Source organism: Myxocyprinus asiaticus, chromosome 36 (assembly GCF_019703515.2).
Source record: "Myxocyprinus asiaticus isolate MX2 ecotype Aquarium Trade chromosome 36, UBuf_Myxa_2, whole genome shotgun sequence".
Classification (NCBI taxonomy): Eukaryota; Metazoa; Chordata; class Actinopteri; order Cypriniformes; family Catostomidae; genus Myxocyprinus; species Myxocyprinus asiaticus.
Genome location: NC_059379.1, coordinates 34829154 through 34850410, shown reverse-complemented (window position 1 = coordinate 34850410; position 21257 = coordinate 34829154). Strand labels below are relative to the sequence as shown.

The 21257-nt window shown below is 38.2% G+C and overlaps 1 protein-coding gene across 2 annotated transcripts in view; it reads left to right on the top strand.

Moving 5' to 3' along the window:
• LOC127426730 (ankyrin-3-like) overlaps positions 1 to 21257 on the top strand; it is a 266706-nt gene that overhangs the window by 171669 nt on the left and 73780 nt on the right. For both annotated transcript variants that reach the window (XM_051673712.1, XM_051673713.1), the window contains exons 12-19: positions 2911 to 3009; positions 3928 to 4026; positions 5983 to 6081; positions 9159 to 9356; positions 14313 to 14411; positions 15940 to 16038; positions 18563 to 18760; positions 20976 to 21074. In XM_051673712.1, coding sequence (XP_051529672.1) covers positions 2911 to 3009; positions 3928 to 4026; positions 5983 to 6081; positions 9159 to 9356; positions 14313 to 14411; positions 15940 to 16038; positions 18563 to 18760; positions 20976 to 21074 — 990 coding nt within the window. The remainder of the gene's footprint in view (positions 1 to 2910; positions 3010 to 3927; positions 4027 to 5982; positions 6082 to 9158; positions 9357 to 14312; positions 14412 to 15939; positions 16039 to 18562; positions 18761 to 20975; positions 21075 to 21257) is intronic.

Below are 21257 nucleotides of genomic sequence, written 5' to 3'. Positions count from 1 at the left end.
ATGAGAATTGGCGAGTGGAATTTGCATGCCACTCCCTCAGACATACGGGTATAAAAGGAGCTGGCTCGCAACCACTCATTCAGGTTTTGTGCTGAGGAGCCGAGTCAGGGTCCCAGCCATTTCAGCGGGTAGTACAGCGTTGTGGCAGGGGGGACACAACGTCTCGTTCCCTCCATTAGGGAACGGAGGTTACGACAGTAACCGAGACATTCCCCTTCTGTCACTCACTCGACGTTGTGTCGATGTAGTGACACTAGGGGTCCCTATATGAAACGCCACAACTAGCTGAGCCATGTTACGTGGACTGCCAGTGCAGGTGCAAGCAAGCTGCTGCGTGCGTAGTAGCAGGTGCACCGGTCTGCACGTAGCCTCCCCCAATGCCCCAAAAAACGTTGTATAGTTCCCCACATCCCTAGGGGGGGAAGAGATGTATCTAGTATGGAAGCAGGCCACGCCAGCTGCGGCCTTTTCTCTCTATGTTTTCTCTCCACAGAGTATTCAGTTATACGGCTGGGGCCATTTTAACACTCAATATATGTGCCGGGGAATGTGTTCTTTTCCTATCCTATTCTTTCAGGGGGAAAAGACCCTGCGGAGACCACATCCTGCCCGGAGGGGAGGTAACATGTGGCAAGCACGTCATATGGGCTCAGAGCCGCACGGTGGTTGGTCCTGCCTGAAAGGGGCTACAAACACGGCGACCGGGACAGAGAGGGCCCTGTCGAAGGGAGACGCAGGTCTGCCGACAGGGAGACCTTACTGCGGAAAATACATCACAGGGGGTTACCGGAGTAACCGGCACCTGTGGAGCACCTACCTCAGTAAGGGCATATTAGCACACGTACTGGTTCCGGCTGTGAATTCCTCCACTGAATTCGCGAGCCACATGGCTAGGAAGGAAGGACATCCAGGGTTCACGGGTTCGTGAACTAGCATGGGAAAAGAAGCGCACATTTTCGCCTCTTTGGAGGGGAAAGGCGCTATACGCAAACGATACACCCAGCCAGCTGTCCGTATTCCCGAACTTACCTGTTCATACCTGACAAAACACAGGATGAAACTGGCTCAACCCGGAGATTGTAAAATCTCGCAAAGGTATTGGGTGTCGCCCAGCCCGCTGCCCTGCAGATGTCTGCTAGAGAGGTGCCATGGGCCAGTGACCATAAGGATGCCAGACTCCTTGTGGAGTGTGCTCGTATTCCCGAAGGGGCGGGCACGGCCTGGGCCTGGTATGCCATAGCGATGGCATCCACGATTTACCACCCGGCCCTCCACCGGGGGATGGAGTGGTCTGGATACCAGCTCCGGGTTTGCAGCAGACACCTTGCTCCCTGTGTCGTCCATCTCAGGGGCGTTTAGGAGCCTTCGTATGTCCGGTGTAGTGGCATGCAAATTCCACTCGCCAATTCTCATTGGCCTTTTCTCAAAGATTTGAGGTGTTCGGGGCTCTCAAGATCGACCCCTAGTGTCACTACATCGACACAACGTCGAGTGAGTGACAGAAGGGAAACTATACATAAGATTGAAATGTGACAAAATCAAAGTTCTTGTATTGCAAATTGATAGTTGGCTAAACAAAAAAATAGTAGTTCTCAACAAGAATTTTTGCATTAAGTGAACAAACTAATTCAAATTGACTAAACAAAGCAATGTTACTGAGGACAATTATTAAACAGTTGTTCGAGAGAACTGTTGAGCCTTGTTTTTTTAAACTTTGCTCAACAGTTACTTTTGACGGTGACTTCGATTCCAACCTAAACTTTAACTTTCATGTTGATAATGTAATCCATCACAATGCAAAAGTTTTGCTGACATGAAGTCATATTTTTAAGAATACTGGCAATGGAAATACAGATTTCCAAAAGTGACTAGGTTATTTTTATAAACTATTAGATATTAGAAAGTTTAAATCAGTGTATCAGATGTTGGCCAATGAAAAAAGAGCATACATTTGTTCTACTTCATTCAGCCACTTGCGCAGTTATTCACGCACTTGGGGAAGCAGCCAATGTAGTTGTTTATGTTGTATTTAGGATTCAAGGAATTACTCATCTCACTCTTGTTACTTAAGGTTACACATCACACTGCTGCTGGTTTCTCATGATAATAAAGCATGAATCACAGTAATGTCACTTTAGAAAAAAATAAATAAAGCTACAACAAATGATAGAAACAATTGGTATCCTGACTGTACCTGGCTTGTAAAATCAGGACTGTTCCAATTTTATCGGGACACCTGGTACTAAACAATCCTGTCAAACAAACATAGCCCTAAACCTATTTTAACCCTGAACATTACCCCTAAAATTAGAGGGAAGTGATTGATAGATAAGAATGTTGTTGAACCCATAACCAAACCCAAATCCTAATCACGGTCTGTGGATAGAAAGTAGTGTTTTTTTTTAGAAACATCCTATGTATGTGAGTAAATCACATTCACTGACATAAAACTGAGAGTTTACTAGTCCGGTATAATCCCAGACTGCTCTTTTTCTCTTTTGCTTCTGCTAACGTTGGTACGCTCCAAGTTTTAAACACTTAGAGTAACTGTTATGACATGTAGCATGTTTTGTTTCTGCACAGCGCCTTGGCGATCTGTTAAAAAAGCCTTTCTTGGCAAAGAGTGCAGTATATACTGTCATACTCTTAAGTAATGGTTACAGAACGGGCGTGCCGCAGCACTTTATGAGGAAAAAAAGCAAGAAAGAGAGCAAACTGTGGAAATGCAAGTTTGCCGAGCTCTGAGCTGCAGAAGCCACGTGTTTTCATCCGTCTGGAAGCAAAGCTTTAACTCTGACAACTTTAGGTCATGTATTTATGGACAAAAGGCAAAAAAGTGGTTCTCATTAGTAAGTTGGAATAAAAGCCACCAGAATCCTTTGTTTTCTTTTTTTTTTTTTTAATGTGTAGAATGGTTTTACACCACTTCACATCGCTTGCAAGAAGAACAGGATTAAAGTGATGGAGCTACTGCTGAAAGATGGAGCATCCATTCAGGCTGTAACTGAGGTGAGAAACACACCAATTTTTTGGTTTACATCTGCATGTACAGAGCTTGTTTTGCCATTTCTATACATGCATAATGGGATTTCGACAAGGAATGTAAGAAACAGGCTTTTGCCTATTTGCAATTTATCAATTGTCTATGAAACCAGGGGTGTAGCCACTGTTATTACTGCACTTTAAAATAATAAATGGTCTTATTCAGTATTTTTGTCTTGTTTTCCATTTAAATTATTTAGATACGATTTTAAGACTTGTTTTCAGAGAATATATTTTGAATATATCTTGCTTTAATCATTAATCTAATAAAACTTACTAAGGTTTATGCTTAAAACTAGAAAAGAAAAAAAACAATTTGCAAATAGGGTAACAGAAATAAACTTAATAAACTTAAAATATATTGTCTGAAAAGAAATCTTCATATCTTAAGCATTTTAGCTTTCGAAGTAAGTGTATCTTGTTTTAAGGGTGTTTAGATTTTTTTACAAAGAGAAATACTTTCAAAAGTACTAAAGATATATATATATATATTTTTTTTTTGCAGTTTCTGCCCCCTACCCCGACTTTTTGAGAAATAATTTCACCCATGTAACTACAGTATGTTACAGGAAATAAGTTTGGACTACTGAGCGAACGTTATATCACATTATTAATATTTATTCGCTGGGCAAATAAGGTTTTTAAAGTGCCAACACACGCCCACACACTTTTCAGATTGTTCCTATGCCCCTGATGGAATCAATGTGTTGTTAAATTAGATTAAATGATATTACATAGCAGATGGAGTGAAGACATGCAGAAAGCGTTTTAATCAAATCTGCCGTTGCTGTGAAGGAAAGCATGTTTGTTTTGAAATGAGCTAATATTTGCTTAATCGTGCAGTTCCCAATGCTACAAAGCTGCATATTTCTGTTTCTCTGGCAGTCTGGACTTACGCCGATTCATGTGGCTGCTTTTATGGGCCATGAAAACATTGTGACTCAGTTGACAAATCATGGAGCATCTCCTAACACGATGAATGTGGTGAGTGCAGCCGTTCCCAACCACCCACCAGCATCAAACAGTATGAGTTTCCTTGGAAAATACAGAGGTAACAGAGCCCGACAATGAATGCCCAATTTTTCAGTGCCATTGGTTCCGGAAGTATTTTCTCCATTCTTTTTTTCTCCATAGAGATTTCAACAAATTTTCGTGAATCTAACCAACCAGCTCCAAGATCAAACACAACAATATAATTATAAAATATTTTGATTTGAATTAAAAAAAGGATATGATAATTGTTAGTAAAAAAAAAAAGGAAAAAAAAGACCAAGGTAATATACATCTTACAGTATATACGTCTTGTTACTTTAAGGATATATTTTTACTTGATCTAACTCATTGTCTGGTAAATGTAGTCAGATAATTTTTATTGTATTTTTTTTATTTTTTATTTTTTTTTATTAAATAAAACCAGTTCAGTCATGACAACTTTTGTAAAGATTTAGCACATTAATGAGGGTATGACATAATGATAGGATTTTGGTCTTGGCAGACTAGATCTACAATGCTGCTGCTGCTGCTGCAGAGCAAGTACAGAGACTTGCTACTGCTAGAACTTATACAGACTGTTGCTGCTGTACAGTTAGACAAACACGAGACATGCTGCAATGAGCATGTAGGACATGCTGCTGCACAATTAGAGATACATACTGAACAATAGCCTTGTAACATATCTAGACCAGCGGAGCTGGGAAGGAGGAGGGTTTTAGAGAATAGCTTACAGGGTGTTGCAGTGAAACCGGCTTATCTGTAAAATTTAGAAATATAAATGTTAGACAAAAAGAGAGAGACACGAGTTGATTGGCAATCCCATTACATGTCAAAGGACCTATCAGCTTACACTGACCGAGCTGATTGGCTTAACATGTCACATGGGAGTGAGCTGATTGGCTAACATATAACAAGTTCAAAGAACTTATCAGCTTGCACCATGTAGAGTTTCATGCCTAAACTTCAATGATTTAATTTAGATGTTACCACATAAAGCACATTTCAGGTTACCTCACAAAAAATGTATTTACTGTGTAAGGCAATGATCTACTCATCCCATAAAGCATTACAAAGGATGTAATCGAATCAGAAGCAATGGTACAATATTAAACTATGGACTTTTAGTTACAAATTATAAATATAAAAACTATTTTAGGTATATAGCACAATATTTATGTATGAAAAAATATCTGTAGTTTCTGTTATATGTAATTCGCAATGCTTTATGGGATGGATAGTCACCGCTAAGCTCTTTATTCGCAATTTACATTTCCATGTAATAGCGACTTCTCTGATTGATGGATCTCACTTTAGGATTATGGGTATTGTAGTTCTTCACTGGGATTTCTACAGTTTAATAAAATTTCCACTTAACAACTTCAGAACTTATGGTAGGTCTGTTTTGAAAGTTTATACTGTACGTTACCAGTAAAAAAACTTTATGTACTAACTGAATGAAATGTTTGCTTCCAGAACAGTACTGTCATGCATTATAATGAAAGAAAAAGACTGATAATAGTAAAACAAAACATTTACCAGCAGCCAGCCGAGTTCCTATCTTGAAACTGTCATTTCTTGGCGCATTTGTTTGTCCTTCTGTACCATAAAGGCTTTTAGGTTAATAACAGACTCGGTCGCTGTGCATAAACATACGTCTGACCAGAGGTTCGAGCTCCTCACACTACTGTAATTACAGTGCAGTCAGACTGTAATCTACTGTTCCCCCATCAGACAGACAGCAGGCCAATAGTGAGCCACTGTTACTGTAGAAACATGCTTTAGGCTTTGTTGGGGTGCAAGTCATCGTGGCAGTCAAAACAAAGAGAGCGAGACAGTTTGGCACTGGGACAGGGCCTGATGAAAGGGCTGCACACACACAAAAGCTTACTATCCAAACAAGGTTGTACCTTTTACCAAAAGCTTCTTCTGTTTGTGTATGTGATTTAGAGGGGAGAAACGGCTCTCCACATGGCTGCCAGGGCAGGACAAGCAAACGTGGTGAAGTTCCTGGTGGCAAATGGAGCAGATGTGGATGCTAAATCAAAGGTGAGTGAATGACTTCTTGTTAACGCAAGCCTTACTATTACTATTTTCCCCTAACTCTAAGTATTAAACTTCTGCATGTGACTTGTCCTGTAACTTTTGTGCTACAGATATGAATGGTACCTCAAATCGTGTGGCTTGTTGAGGAGAGTGTGGTGTTACTTTTCTAAGCAATCAGTCTTTTTGTCAGGCAGACATAAAAACAGCCGAAATCATTGTAGATTTACATTGAAGGAGGGATCTGAGCCATATATAGAGACCTTTGTCCGGATTCACAAAAATCATCTTAAAAAAATTAAGGAAGTCCTTAGGATAAATTATATGATGTTTGTAAGAATTTATCTAACTATAACCTTTGATGGTTTAAGAAAACAGATAAGAAAGTTTTTAAGAAGTCTTTCCAGGAATAAAAAATATTCTTATTTTTTCTTCAGAAAATGTAACAATCATGTTAAACTCTTGTTAAAAAGCACCTATTATGGTTTTTAAATGTGCCTAATTTTGTTTTAAAGGTCTCATACAATAGATTTACATGCGTCCAAGGTCAAAAAAACACTTTAATTTGCACATAATTTAAATTGCAGCATTACCATCTTTTCCCAGTGTCAAAAACGACTCGTTTAATGATCCATTCTAAAGGATTCATTCTAAACTCCTCCTTTCAGAGAGCCTACTCTGCTCTGATTGTCAGATGTCCCAGTCTGTTGTGATTGGTCTACCGCTTAATGTAGTGTTTGAGGGCAGGTCAAAGCTGTTCGTGAGCAGCCAATGAAGACCAGAGGTGGGTTTATTGTTACCAAATTACGTAGGTTAGTACAGGAAGTAAATCCTGCACTTTGATTTTTGAAACTTTGCAGAATTTTTTTAATTCACAAACAGCTATGTAACACACTACATGAAAGGTAATATTTGAAAAACCATAATAGGTGCTCTTTAAACTACTTCAAAGAGTTCTCATCAAAAAATCCTCCACATGCAGCAATGACAGCTTTGCAGATCCTTGGTATTCCAGCTGTAGTTTGTCCAGATACTCAGGTGACATTTCACCCCACACTTCCTGTAGCACTTGCCATAGATGTGGCTGTCTTGTCGGGCACTTCTCACGCAACTTACAGTCTAGCTCATCCCACAAAACCTCAATGGGGTTAAGATCCATAACACTCTTTTCCAATTATCTGTTGTCCAATGTCTGTGTTTCTTTGCTCACTCTAACCTTTTCTTTTTGTTTTTCTGTTTCAAAAGTGGCTTTCTCTTTGCAATTGTTCCCATAAGGCCTGCACCCCTGAGTCTTCGCTTTACTGTTGTACATGAAACTGGTGTTGAGCGTGTAGAATTCAATGAAGCTGTCAGCTGAGGACATGTGAGGTGTCTATTTCTTAAACTAGAGACTCTGATGTACTTATCCTCTTGTTTAGTTGTACATCTGGCCTTCCACATCTCTTTCTGTCCTTGTTAGAGCCAGTTGTCCTTTGTCTTTGAAGACTGTAGTGTACACCTTTGTATGAAATCTTCAGTTTTTTTGGCAATTTCAAGCATCGTACAGCCTTCATTCTTAAAACAATGATTGACTGATGAGTTTCTAGAGAAAGCCATTTTTTATTTTTTTTTTGTTGCCATTTTTGACCTAATATTGACCTTAAGACGTGCCAGTCTATTGCATATTGTGGCAACTCAAAAACAAACACAAAGACAATGTTAAGCTTCATTTAACAAACCAATTATCTTTCAGCAGTGTTTGATATAATGGCAAGTGATTTTCTAGTACCAAATTATCAATTTAGCATGATTACTCAAGGATAAGGTGTTGGAGTGATGATGGCTGCTGGAAATGGGGTCTGTCTAGATTTGATCAAAAATGACATTTTTCAAATAGTGATGGTGCTGTTTTTTACATCAGTAATGTCCTGACTATACTTTGTGATCAGTTGAATGCTACTTTGGTGAGTTAAAGTACCAATTTCCTTCCGAAACAGAAAAATCTGTACATTATTCCAAACTTTTGGTCGCCAGTGTATATATATATATATATATATATATATATATATATATGGCAAGTGAATTGAGAAATTAAAAAAAAAACAAATTACCAGCCATGAAACTGTATTTTGCATTATTTTATTAAAGAATATATATTTATTTATATATTTTTTGGCATATTACTGACAAACAGCACAGGACATTGCGTCACTCAGTATTATATAACAGCATTATAGTCTCCGTCTCTCTTTAATTCTCTCAATAAATGCAAGAAACATTGTGATTTTGTTCCTCATATGGGTGTGAGGAATATTGTGTCACAAAATTCTGAAAAGGAGAAAATAAAGGCAACTGTGCTAAACTACTGATGACATTTTCAGCTGAAATTAAAGTTTTAAAAGTCTTCAGTTTTGCTTTCTTTGATTTGAACTGCACAGGTCAGTTTCATCAGTGTATTAGGTCCTTACAACTGGTAAGTGATTGAAAAAAGCATTTTTACTCACATATGCTACTTGCCGAGATTTAATTTTGGACCTTAACCACAACATATGAAAAAATACAGTTGTCAAGTAACATCTGTGATATAAGTTTGTGGCTGTCACCCAAGTTTAAATTAAACATACTTGTAAAGATATGATGCTGTAGTATATATATATATATCAGAAGCGCAGACAATGTAATGAAACCATGTGGTGAAACGACTGTGTAAAATACAGTGTAATAGTTGTGGAATGCAATGCAGTCAGTTCATGCTAAAAGAAAACATTTGTTACTTTGTTTGTGGCTACAAGGAGGCTCCAAAGCTTGTTAAGTATTGCCTAATTCAATTTGGTTCAGCAATGTTTGACATACTGCTAGAGCAGCATCTTACCAACCTCTACTAAGGAAATTGACACCCTCCTGAAAAAAAAAATGCATAAACTGCCTTGCTGATCTTAACTGGTTTAGGCTGGTGACTGGTCTAGGTGACCTTATGTGGTTTCCCATCCTTACCAGTTGAAATGTCTCTCAAAACCCCTTTAAAACCAGCAAACAGACCAGCCTTTTTAGCAGGGCAAAAAAAGAGTAACAAATCTTATATTTATGCATGTGTATTTATGTAGGATGATCAGACCCCGTTGCATATCTCAAGTCGTCTGGGAAAACCAGATATAGTCCAGCAGCTGCTGCAACATGGAGCTTCACCCGACGCCACCACTACATCCGGATACACACCACTCCACCTGGCTGCACGCGACGGCCACAAAGACGTGGCTTCCATCCTGCTGGACAACAGAGCATCTCTTAGCATCACGACCAAGGTCAGTCAGTCAAACACTGCTGGGAGATCCATAACATACATGTTGTGTCACGCCTTAAAGGGATAGTTCACCCAAAAAGGAACATTTTCTTATCATTTACTCACCCTCATGACATCCCAGATGTGTGTGACTTTCTTTTTTCTGCTGAACACAAACGAAAATGTTTAGAAGAATATTTCAGCTTTGTTGGTCCTCACAATGCAAGTGAACCAGAACTTTGAAGCTCTAAAAAGCACATATGACTATACAGTGGTTAAATCCATGTCTACAGAAGCTATATGATAGGTGTGGGTGAGAAACAGATCAATATTTAATATGTGTTTTTGGCGATATGCTTCTTCACATATATTTCCGCCTACTGGTCGGGGTTGGTCAAAGGTGGAGATTTATAATAAAAAAGGACATAAATATTGATCTGTTTCTCTCCCACACCTATCATATCGCTTGATAAGATATGGAACAAACCATTAGAGTCGTATGGTTTACAGAAATACTCAAGCCAGCCCCTCTGGCACCAACAATCATGCCACTGTCCAAATCACTGAGATCACATTTTTCCCCCATTCTGATGGTTGATGTGAACATTAACTGGAGCTCCTGACACGTATCTGCATGATTTTATGCACTGCACTGATGCCACACCACTGTCTGATTAGATAAATCGCATGGATGATTGTTGGTGCCAGAAAGGCTGGTTTGAGTATTTCTGTAACTGCTGATCTCCTGGGATTTTCACGCACAACAGTCTCTAGAATTTACTCCAAACAATGCCAAAACAAAAACATCCAGTGAGCTGCAGTTCTGCAGATGGAAACGCCTTGTTGATGAGAGAGTTTAACAGAGAATGGCCAGACTGGTTTGAACTGACAAAGTCTACGGTAACTCAGATAACCACACTGTACAATAGTGGTGAGAAGAAAATCATCTCAGAATGCTATTCTGAGATATGGGTTGGCACTGTTTTGTCAGCACGAGGGGGACCTACACAATATTAGGCAGGTGGTTTTAATGTTGTGGCTGTTCGGTGTATATTGTCCTAATTTTGCTCAACTCTAAAATATCAGCTAGAAATCCCACACGCACACTTTTGTGAGTGCAATCTCTGTAAAATAATTTTTAAATATTCTTATCAAGTAATCATACGCAACTGGAAGTCATGGAAAAGACATTCATCGGGCAGAAGGAACCTTGATTATTTAATTGTGTTATCAGTCATATTTCTGTGGTATATCTAGTTTCAGGTATGTGTTTTTGTTAGATATAGGAAAATAATTACTATGAACTGAAATTAGATGGGTTGCACAGATTTAATTGTTCACACAGTGGATCACGCCTGATATTTTCTATAACCATGACCACTTTCAAGGATGATTGTTCGATCGCCCCTGATCTGATTTCTCTGTGCCATAGGATGGGACGTTTTAACTTTATTCAGTGTCTTGCATGTGTTTGGTTTCATGGGGCAAACAGCACCCTCCCTGCACAGGCATGCCTTTGAGTTTGTAATGAATCACTAAATGAATTCAATTATGAACAAACTGAGCATGTGAGTTGTACATTAGTCTGCTGACAAAGTGTTACTGTAGAAGGCTGTGTCCTGTCTTAAATTATTTGTGTTAACTCTGATGTTAAATCACTATGCAAACGTGTTCCTTGACATCTACTTTACAATCAACAAGGCCAAGCCAAAGAACTACCATGTGTCAAAATGGTATTTAAATAGCTATACCTAAAAAAAATCAACCCACAAATGGCTTACTCAAAGTTTCTATACTTAAGCTGAGATAGCAGAGTCATTATTGTGAATTATAAAAAAATAAATAACTTAATTTTGAAATCATGCATTCTGACACAATTTAGTAAAAATTACAGCTGTGTTGAAGTAGATTAAATCCATAGGCAGCATTTTAAGGCATCATAAGCACAACCCCAATGCAAGACTGATCCAAAATTTTTGCAGCAAGAGGAATAACTTTTCTCAAACACTTCCCCCATCTTTTATTGCAGTCACTATAACACAATAAACCCAGATAAGGTGCTTAGTTTTGTATCAAGAGGTTTATTTTGCATTAATAACCAGCTGAATGTACATTATCCTGCTTATTACACAATAACTTACCAAATAAATATAAAAATTAACATGAATTATTTGATTTGTTGTTGAAATTATTGTATTACATCAGAAGAAAGAGACCACAAATTGATACGAGGACATGAAACTAGCATAGCTGGGACAACGGTCATAAAACAAAACTATTTGAATGCAGAATACTGCGATTGACCAATTACAGTACTAGCAAGTATTCCGAGCCATATACTAATGTCGAATAAAGGTCATTTAAAAATGCTACTTGGTTTTGGCAATGCGTCCATTACGAGAAATACCTTTTAGATCTGTGGAGTTTAATGTGGAGTATGTTTACTGCGTTTTTGTGTTTGTAATGATTATGTTAGTGAGAGCTGCTCTTTGGACATTTTTCAGTGGTTTGTGTATCACCAGATTGGTGCTCGCGTCACACACTGACACATAGCTTGAAACATCTGTCAGATTACGTGAATAACAAGCTGCCTGTTCTCTCTGACACAGACATCTCCCATGATGTACAGATGTTTCTGCAGGAAATATACAAGCTTTACCTTAAAGACCTAAAGACATGTTTTTTTTTTCATGACTATGTCTTTTACTATGTATTTTATTGTATGTTAAGTTTTGTGCCACTGTAGCGTAAGTAAGTGCCCTTTTGGGACAATCAAGTTGAAAGTTGATGAGTGACAACGATTTTTTCTGTGTTGACGTACCGTAGTTCCTTTTCAACAGGAAGTAGGCGTGGCACATATCGAAGGACTCTTCCCTTTTTTTAAAAAAAAAACAAAATAAAATACCCAGTAGCCTTTAGTTTCATTGCACAAAAATTTGTAAATGCCTGTACAGTTAGTGCAGGATGAGTCGCTAGTAATTTTGGTCTATTTTTTCCAGAAGAGAAAAACAGTCAATTTTAAATGCTTTATTTTGTCAATTTTTAGTAGTACACTAGCATATTGATGACCTCAAAGCCTAAAAGCCATGAACTCAAAACCACAAAACTCCGATTTGTATTTCATGGGCTCTTTAAGAATTATGCATCCAGTGAAACCCACATGGTATCCATTATTACAATGACGATCAGCAGCTATTTTTTAATTGCAGCTGTAGAAAAAGATTCCCCGCAGTATCCCAGTGTATGATCCTGATAGATATCAAATACTTGTCAAACATCACTGATCACATGCCAAGTGTTAAGGCCCCAGCATACTCAAGGAGAAGTTCTTCTTCATGCTTTGTTTAGAGGCAAAAGTTCGAAAAAAGCTGAGCAACGACATACTGTTTGCGAACATTTAGACACTGGCCATGCTGCCGGGGGAGGTGTTTAAAGGAGCATTTAAATATGATGAAGCTCAAGACTACATGTAAAATATCAACTAATATGACGTTAAAATGCCTTATTATATGAGTAGAATCCACAATATATCAGTTAAAGAAGCTGTTTCAACCACTCGATGATGATTAAAAGTAATATATATATATATATATATATATACATATACATATACTGTATGTGTGAATGGCTTTCGGCAACAGATGGCACATGAGTGAAGCAGCATATCAGTCATCATAGTGAATGGGCACTTAAGAGTATTTGAGTAGACTTGATTCCTTTGTAGACTAATGACGTGGACTGATAGCTGTACAAAGTGGTTTAGCAGCCGGTAAGAAGTTTTCCTGAAAGTTCGCACTGGTGAGCTGTTACGAACCACCGAAGGGAACTCAAAAACACCATTGTTTTGGCCAGATGCTATTCTAAATGATGTAATACCCATTTTGTATGAAGTATGCCAGGTCCTTTACTGTGCGAGAATGTGCTGTAGTAGGAGAATTAATTCATGGTGTTTTCCATGACATCATTCATCTCTCTGAATGTGAAATCCTCTCTGATAACACAGCTGCCATCATGTTAGTAATGCACAAGGTATGCTGGTCTTCAAAAAGTAAAGGGGAAACTACAAAGCCCAGTTTAATTAAACATTTGTATCTTTTATTTTCATCCTACATTAAAAGCTTACACAAGTGCCCATGAGCAGAACTTGTTTACTTGCACGAACTGAACAACTATATAGCACAACATTCTGGTTCCGGTAGTAAAGATCCCATTCATTTCAAGACAGATCACTAGCATCAATAAACAGAATAGCAGAAATTGTCTATTTTCTAACCAGTTTCCAGAACACTCCCCCTTTCTGCTAATTGTTGGACAAAAAAAAAAATCCCACCCTAAACTCACACCATTGGTTGAGCCGATGTTGCTGTTTGCTGAGCAATGTTTTACACTTGTTTTAAAATGTTTACACTTTTTTTTGTTTACACTGGGAGAATCAACCTATGCATGACTTATAGTTGTCTTTTCACATTAAGCTGGGAAATGAGAAATAATTCTAATATAGTAAAAATTATATTTTTGATGGTCAGATCAAGTCGAAATGGCTCCTTCAGGTAAAAGGTTATACAGTCTTTCAGCCATCATTCCAACTGTGCCGTTTATCTTGTGTAACAACAGATTGGTTACAGCAATAGTTCATCTCTAGCTGGGCTGGAGGACAGCTAACAGCTATGGTTTATGATTACTTAACAGAAGGGAAACTTGTGCAACACAGATCACAGTTTTTTTTTCCCAATCTCAGGGTCATTCTGCCTCTAGTCTGTTGCAATTTATCAACCCCACCCCAAAATGACTGTTTTTCTAAAAATGCAGTTCCGTTGGTTGCAACTATTTTGATTCAACACTAAATTACTTGTCTCTGATTTTTTGTGGGTAAAATAGTTCATTTTTATTGTTTTGTTTTATTCTATTACTTTGGAACATTTCTTCTTTATATCTAATTATAACATGTAATTATGTATTTATTTATTTTTCTTTGCAGAAAGGATTTACTCCTCTGCATGTTGCAGCCAAGTATGGGAAGATTGAAGTTGCTAACTTGCTGTTACAGAAGCGAGCGCCACCTGATGCAGCTGGAAAGGTAAAGGAGTCTATCTCTGCTAAATGTTAAAACTTGACCATTACTATCTTTTGTGCAGTATTTGCTGTATGACAGGCTTGTCATACAACCACCCTTCTGTTTCTGGTATAGATGTAACATGAACACAGAAAGAAATGAAGCAATTTAATGGATGCATTAGTTTGCTGTATGCCATTTGAGGCAAATCATCTCTTTTCCCTTTCTAAGAATCCGCTTAAAGGAGGGATTTTGGATGAGAGATGGAATTAATCGTGTAATGGCTGCAAATGGTTATGGCTCTTTCCAATGAAGTTTTACTGAAACCAATTGAAGTGATACAAGCCAAACCAGAGACCAGAACAGAGTAAAAGGAAAAGAGTGAAACCACTCATAGAATAATAAATGTCAGAAATTCTAATGTTCAATATGGCGGCTGTAGAAATGGAAGGCTTACTGTTAAGAGAGCCTGTCTCCTTATATATATATTTATATATATCATGGCTTGATGGTATAAGCCGGATAATCCATAACCCATATATATAGGCCTATATAGCGTGATTTGTGCTAAAGAAACAAACTTAATTAGACCATTGTTGTCAGACTTAATTGCTGGTTTGAAATGTGTTGTTGAAATATAAGCTCAGCACTTTCTGAAGTCCATGTCATGCATAGCATTAGCATGAAGTTAGCATTTCCAATCATCTCAATCAGCTGGTGCAGAACAGGAAACAGACAGGGAAATATATAAGTCCATTTTATGCTTTGTCATTAGCATGAAGTTAGTGTTTCCATTAATCTTAATGGCAGTTGCTCAGCTGGTGGCAGGAAGCAGACAGGGAAAAAAATACAAGTTCAATACATGGTTTAGAATTAGCATTGGCATGAAGTTAGCCTTTCCATTTATTTTAGTGGCAGTTGCTTGACTGTTGTATAAAAGAAAGCAGATGGGGGAAAATATAAAGTGTGTGTGTGTATATATATATCTATATATATCTATATATATCATATATATATATATATATATATATATATATATATATATATTATTATTATTATTATTATTATTATTTAGCATTAGTATGAAGATATAAAAACAGTCACTGGATTATTATTATTTTTTTTAAATAATGATGATAATTAAATATTTGAGATTGCAAAGTATCTTAAAAAAATCTTTAGAGTACACTGATACTTTTGAATGGCCGTCAATGGAGAAACATGTCCACATAATTTGCCCACATAATGGTGTAGTTACAGCATCTACCACCAAAGGCTAACTGCCTATGCTAACAGGCTAAATCTTATACCCATAATGAGAGCTGTTCATGTACAGGATACATACAGTCATTCTCCAGTTGCACACTTATCTAGTGGTTTCATGCACTAATTTGTACTGTCTAAATTTACTTATACACTGTGACAGTATCTAAATGTTTTTGAAGTGTATACTAAAGCTGTATGATTTATGATAGCACTTGCTCTCACACCCCACCTTGGAGACCTTGGCCAATTATAGCTCTATTACCATGTGTGTATGTGTGTGTTTTAGAGTGGACTAACACCACTGCATGTTGCTGCACACTACGATAACCAGAAAGTGGCCCTTCTTCTGTTGGACCAGGGAGCGTCCCCGCACGCAGCAGCAAAGGTACCAGGAAACACTAGCAGTATATTTGTGTACTGACCAAAATATCTCAGCTTACACACACTCCTCCAATTGCAATCACACACACACATACACACTAATATTTTAAAAGATGTACAAACATGGCCGCCGACTAAACGGCTGCACACACATTAATACAAAACCAACTCCACCCACACATTTGTCATTTTGCTTCTAGTCCACCCACTGTAAACTCAGAGGACGGTAGGCTATATCAGACTTGCACACATTTTTATTGTACTTGAAAAGGGAAGTTACTGAAAACCGATGTTGTTTTGACTCTCTTAAAGGAAAAGTTCACACAAAAATGAAAATGGCTTGTTCTGTCAGTTAATTTCTTCCTGATCTGTCAGTCAGTTCTGAGGTCTGTGTTGTTATCTGTACAGGGAATGACTGCAAATGTGCTGAAATACTTTTTATCAGCTTCCAATGGGTTCAGTCAAAAACACCAGCAATGGCAAACTGTGACCTCAAACTGGTTTCATCTGAAGGGGGAAAAAAAAGCAAAAAAACATATAGGCTTTGTCCAAAACCTAGTGAACTGCCTTGTTGTCAACTGCCTACATAGACAGCTGGCTTCTAAGGCAGCATACTAACTGAGATGGAATCTTGTAAGTGATTTAAAACACTTTACATAAGCAGCAACTCCACGCACCACACAGTTAGCACACAGGAAACGGACTGATTCCAATAGAGTTTGACGTTAGCTTGTTACTAAGCTAACATCACGATACACTAATAAACATAAACATATACAGAACACTTTTTAGCAACATTCTTTAATAAAATATATTTATAATCAACATTTCCCTCTCTTTATCCAGCATCTTGGATTTTATTTTTTACACAGGAGGATACTATAAATGTGATGCTGCCTTACTAGCATTTGGCTAAACAAGGTATCTGAAGATGCACAGATAAGGAGATTGTAGATAGCTAGGTTACAATCTTAATGTTAAAAATGTATAACTTTGAAGCCCATGTCTGAGGTTATTCAAGACTACACTTTTTTATATGATGCTCAACACAAACTTCACAAAGACAACGTGGCCATGACAAGTCTGTGGAGAGAGTTTTCCTGTTAACAGAATCAGATTAGGTAACTTGTCGCCAAAAATGAAAAGGGCTCAGTGACAAGTTCAGTAAGGCAAAGAAGCAAACTCATTCTAAAACTATGCCATGCTTAGGATAAACGCAGGCTTCGTTTGGCGAGGGTGTTTTAGTTCGCTCAGGAGAAAAAAGTTTGGCTTCTTCAATTGTATAAATTAGGCTTTAGGGGGAACTCTTGCTGCAAAAATTTTGGAACAGTCTTAGATTGGGGTTGTGCCTATGATGCCTTAAAATGCTGCCTATGGAGGCAGCTCACTAGGTTTTGGACAGGGCGGTAGAGGTCTGGAATCGCAGTTATGTTCTGAGTCTTTATTCACAAGCCCATCTTTAATTGGATCTGTCATGCTCTGCTTTTAGTTTGAACTTGAATAGAGATTCCATGTGTTCACACTATTAAACTTTTTGTTTTGTCCACCCTAAAAGGACTTGGTGTAAACCCCATACAAAGATGGTGACCCAGATACAGCCTTTGTTCCATGACAAACAACCTGGCAGCATGTGTAGAACAATAACCGACTTGCGGTTTGGACTGTTCTTCCCTGACCTCACTTGCTGGCACTTTACCATTCACTTGCCATTAAGAAATAAGAACATTTCTTTTTTTCATTCAGTCATTTGCTGACTAGCTCCACACTACTTTCCTCTACATTTCAGCCATCATTCCACTCTCATTCTGTGATGTTAGAAGCAATGTGCTGCTGTCAACATGTTTCTTTTTGGGAAATCTCATAAATCTAAGGTTTTCCTGTGGGTATAATGGTTTGGCAGCATGTCCCTTACAAAAAATCTAGAGTTGCTGCAAAATTCCTGCAAACTTGCAGCAAATTTGCCATTCCTTATTTTCACATGTAAATTAACTTTGTGGCAAAGTCTTCATTGTCGCCACAGGATTGCTGCAGGTTCAACTCTACCTGTGAAGAGTTGCAAACCTCTGGCAAACATTTGCAGCAAACAGCAAACTCATTTGCATGTGAAAATAATGAGTGTCGAATGTTTGGCAAGTTTGCCAGAACTCTCGATATTTTTAATGGGGTGGCTTAGTGCTGTGCTGCAAGGGAACATTACGGCACATTTCACATCTTTCTCAGCATCTCAGCTTTTGACACCATGTCAAATTAAAAATGGTTTAACTTTTGACACACAGCACACAAGTATATCAATAAGCAACAAATTAGATTAGTGTACATAAACATGAACAAGTGTACTTAAGTGTTAATATTAGGAACAGTGTATAGGAGTAAATGCTCCTATAAACACACTTTCTCCTCAATTCCATTGCTGTTTTCAGTGCAAGGTTATCATTGTTATTAACATTGTATCTAAATTTTAGATATCCGTATGTCATAAGTAGCCTTCAGTCTTCTTTTATTTTGATCTCCTTTATTAATTTTCTCAGAATGGTTACACACCACTGCACATAGCTGCCAAGAAAAATCAAATGGAGATAGCCACCACACTGCTGGAGTATGGAGCTGATACCAACGGCATGACACGCCAGGGCATCAGCCCGCTTCACCTCGCAGCCCAGGAGGGCAACGTCGACATGGTGACCCTCCTGCTCGCCCGTGAAGCCACCATCAATCTGGGAAACAAGGTAAAAAAAAACTTGAGTTTTTGATGCCATTTGATAAAGAATGTATTACATATTGTTTTATGTTTTGTAATTTATCTCAGATGTTGCTATTTGGTAAGTTTAAGATGTGAAGTTACATTTACAGGATTAAAGAATTAAAAAATCTGTGTCACCTCACAGACCTTCAATTTAGACTCATTATGCTAAATTAACATGAATTATGACACACTTTTTAACCCAAATTGACCCTATTAACTTTCTTAATACACATTACTAGTCATATTCTGAACAATTCATCAGTGCATGTTATTTTAAAGAAGAAATGTTAATAACTAATGTTTATTGTAGATTAAGCCAACAGTGTTTCAAAAGGGCCTTTTGGTATGGAACACCCTCTTTTTTTACAAGATAATTAATTCCTAGTGGATACAAGTCCTGCCCTACATTTATTTTTTTTTTCACATTCTCAAGTAATTATTCAAGACAATAATAATTTTAATTAATATTTTATTTTAAAGATACTAAAGTTATCCAGCCAAGAGCAATGGATGGTTTTCTTGTTTTCTTGTTATTGTTGTTAATATTAATGAAATAGACAGAGGCAGACCTATCAGGCTGCATTTACACTGCAAGTCCTAATGCACAGATCCGATATTTTGATTCAAATCTGTTTTTTTTTCTTTCTTATTTTTTTTTTTCTGTCCCGGTGTTTTCACTTACTTCAGACATAACTGATTGTGTTTCTATCAGTACCTCGCTAAGACAGGCATTTTGAAATGCTTTTGACCATCGCACAGGCACGTACACACACTCACAACACACACACACGAAGACAAAAGAAGCCATCTGTCAAACAGTGCGTGGGGGGCCGTGTTTTCGAAATGCGGGGGAAGAGTTATTTACTGTACATTCAGGAGGAAAGCATACCTGACTGGATGAGTCAGTAATATTTATCAGGAAAGCGCTGCCTGATTGGACTGAGGAACTATAGCCCTAACCCTAATGGTAACCATAATCAATCAGGTAGAGCCTTCCTCATAAATATTATGAGTCTTCTCCTGCCATCCTATTTTTTGGAAATCCACCCATGTGGGAGCTGAAATGAGGAAATAAATAGTGATCTTTAAAAATTTCTTTATTGGGGCCTGGGTAGCTCAGCGAGTATTGATGCTGACTACCACCCCTGGAGTCACGAGTTCGAATCCAGGGTGTGCTGGGTGACTCCAGTCAGGTCTCCTAAGCAACCAAATTGGCCCAGTTGCTAGGGAGGGTAGAGTCACATGGGCTAACCTCCTCGTGGTCACGAATAGTGGTTCTCGCTCTCAATGGGGCGCGTGGTGAGTTGTGCATGGATTGCAGAGAGTAGCATGAGCCTCCACATGTTGTGAGTCTCTGCGGTGTCATGCACAGCGAGCCATGTGATAAGATGCACGGATTGACTGTCCCAGAAGCGGAGGCAACTGGGACTTGTCCTCCACCACCCGGATTGAGGTGAGTAACTGCGCCACCACGAAGACCTACTAAGTAGTGGGAATGGGGCATTCCAAATTGGGAGAAAAGGGGATAAAAAATACAATAATAAAAAAAGAATTTCGTTATTTGAGTAGTTTCTCTCTCTACTCCCTTTACCGTTTGAACTGTTAACGAGATCGACCAGTGGTTGTCTTGCGATCGACCAGTCGATCGCGATTGACGTAATGAGCACACCTGATCTACTGCATATATGTTACATTAAATCATCACAGATTGGTTAAAACAGCATCTTTTACTGATCTCGTGTGAATTCGATGAAGTCTTTGATAACACATTTTAATGTCATATAAGTTGATGTTTTACATGTTGTCTTGAGCGTCCACATATTTAAATGCTCCTCTAAACGCCTCCCACAGTGTGGCCGGTGTCTGAATGTTCGCAAACAGTATGTTGTTGCTCCGCTGTTTTGAACTGCCTTTTGGCTCTGAGCGAAGAACGAAGAAGCACTTTGCCGTGAGTGTGCCAGGGCCTTAATGTTACCAATGTCAAATTATGGCTATTAACTGTTATCTAAATGGCTATTCATTTAGTTAGAAGTTATCTTAAACCCAAGCACTGTTGTGTCACAGTTCATAGCAGGTTATTTTTACTTTGAGATTAGATTATATTAATTAATGGATGACTTGGATTTGTTTTAGCATGATGTGTCTCTTCTGTGCAGTATACTGTATGCCACTAACTGGTTAATAAATATGTGTGTCAGAGTGGACTGACCCCTCTTCACTTAGCGGCTCAAGAGGACAAAGTCAATGTTTCCGAAGTGCTGGTTAATCACGGCGCCACAGTGGACCCAGAGACTAAGGTACTAAAGAAAAGTGAGAATTTCTATTCTTCACTAATAGACTATACATTAAATAAGTGTTTAAGGGTTTCTGATATACATTTGTCTACATTCACACACACACACACACACACACACACACACACGCACACACACCATTGTTCAGTGTGCCTCTGAGAGAGATAGATGGAGAGTTTGAGGCAG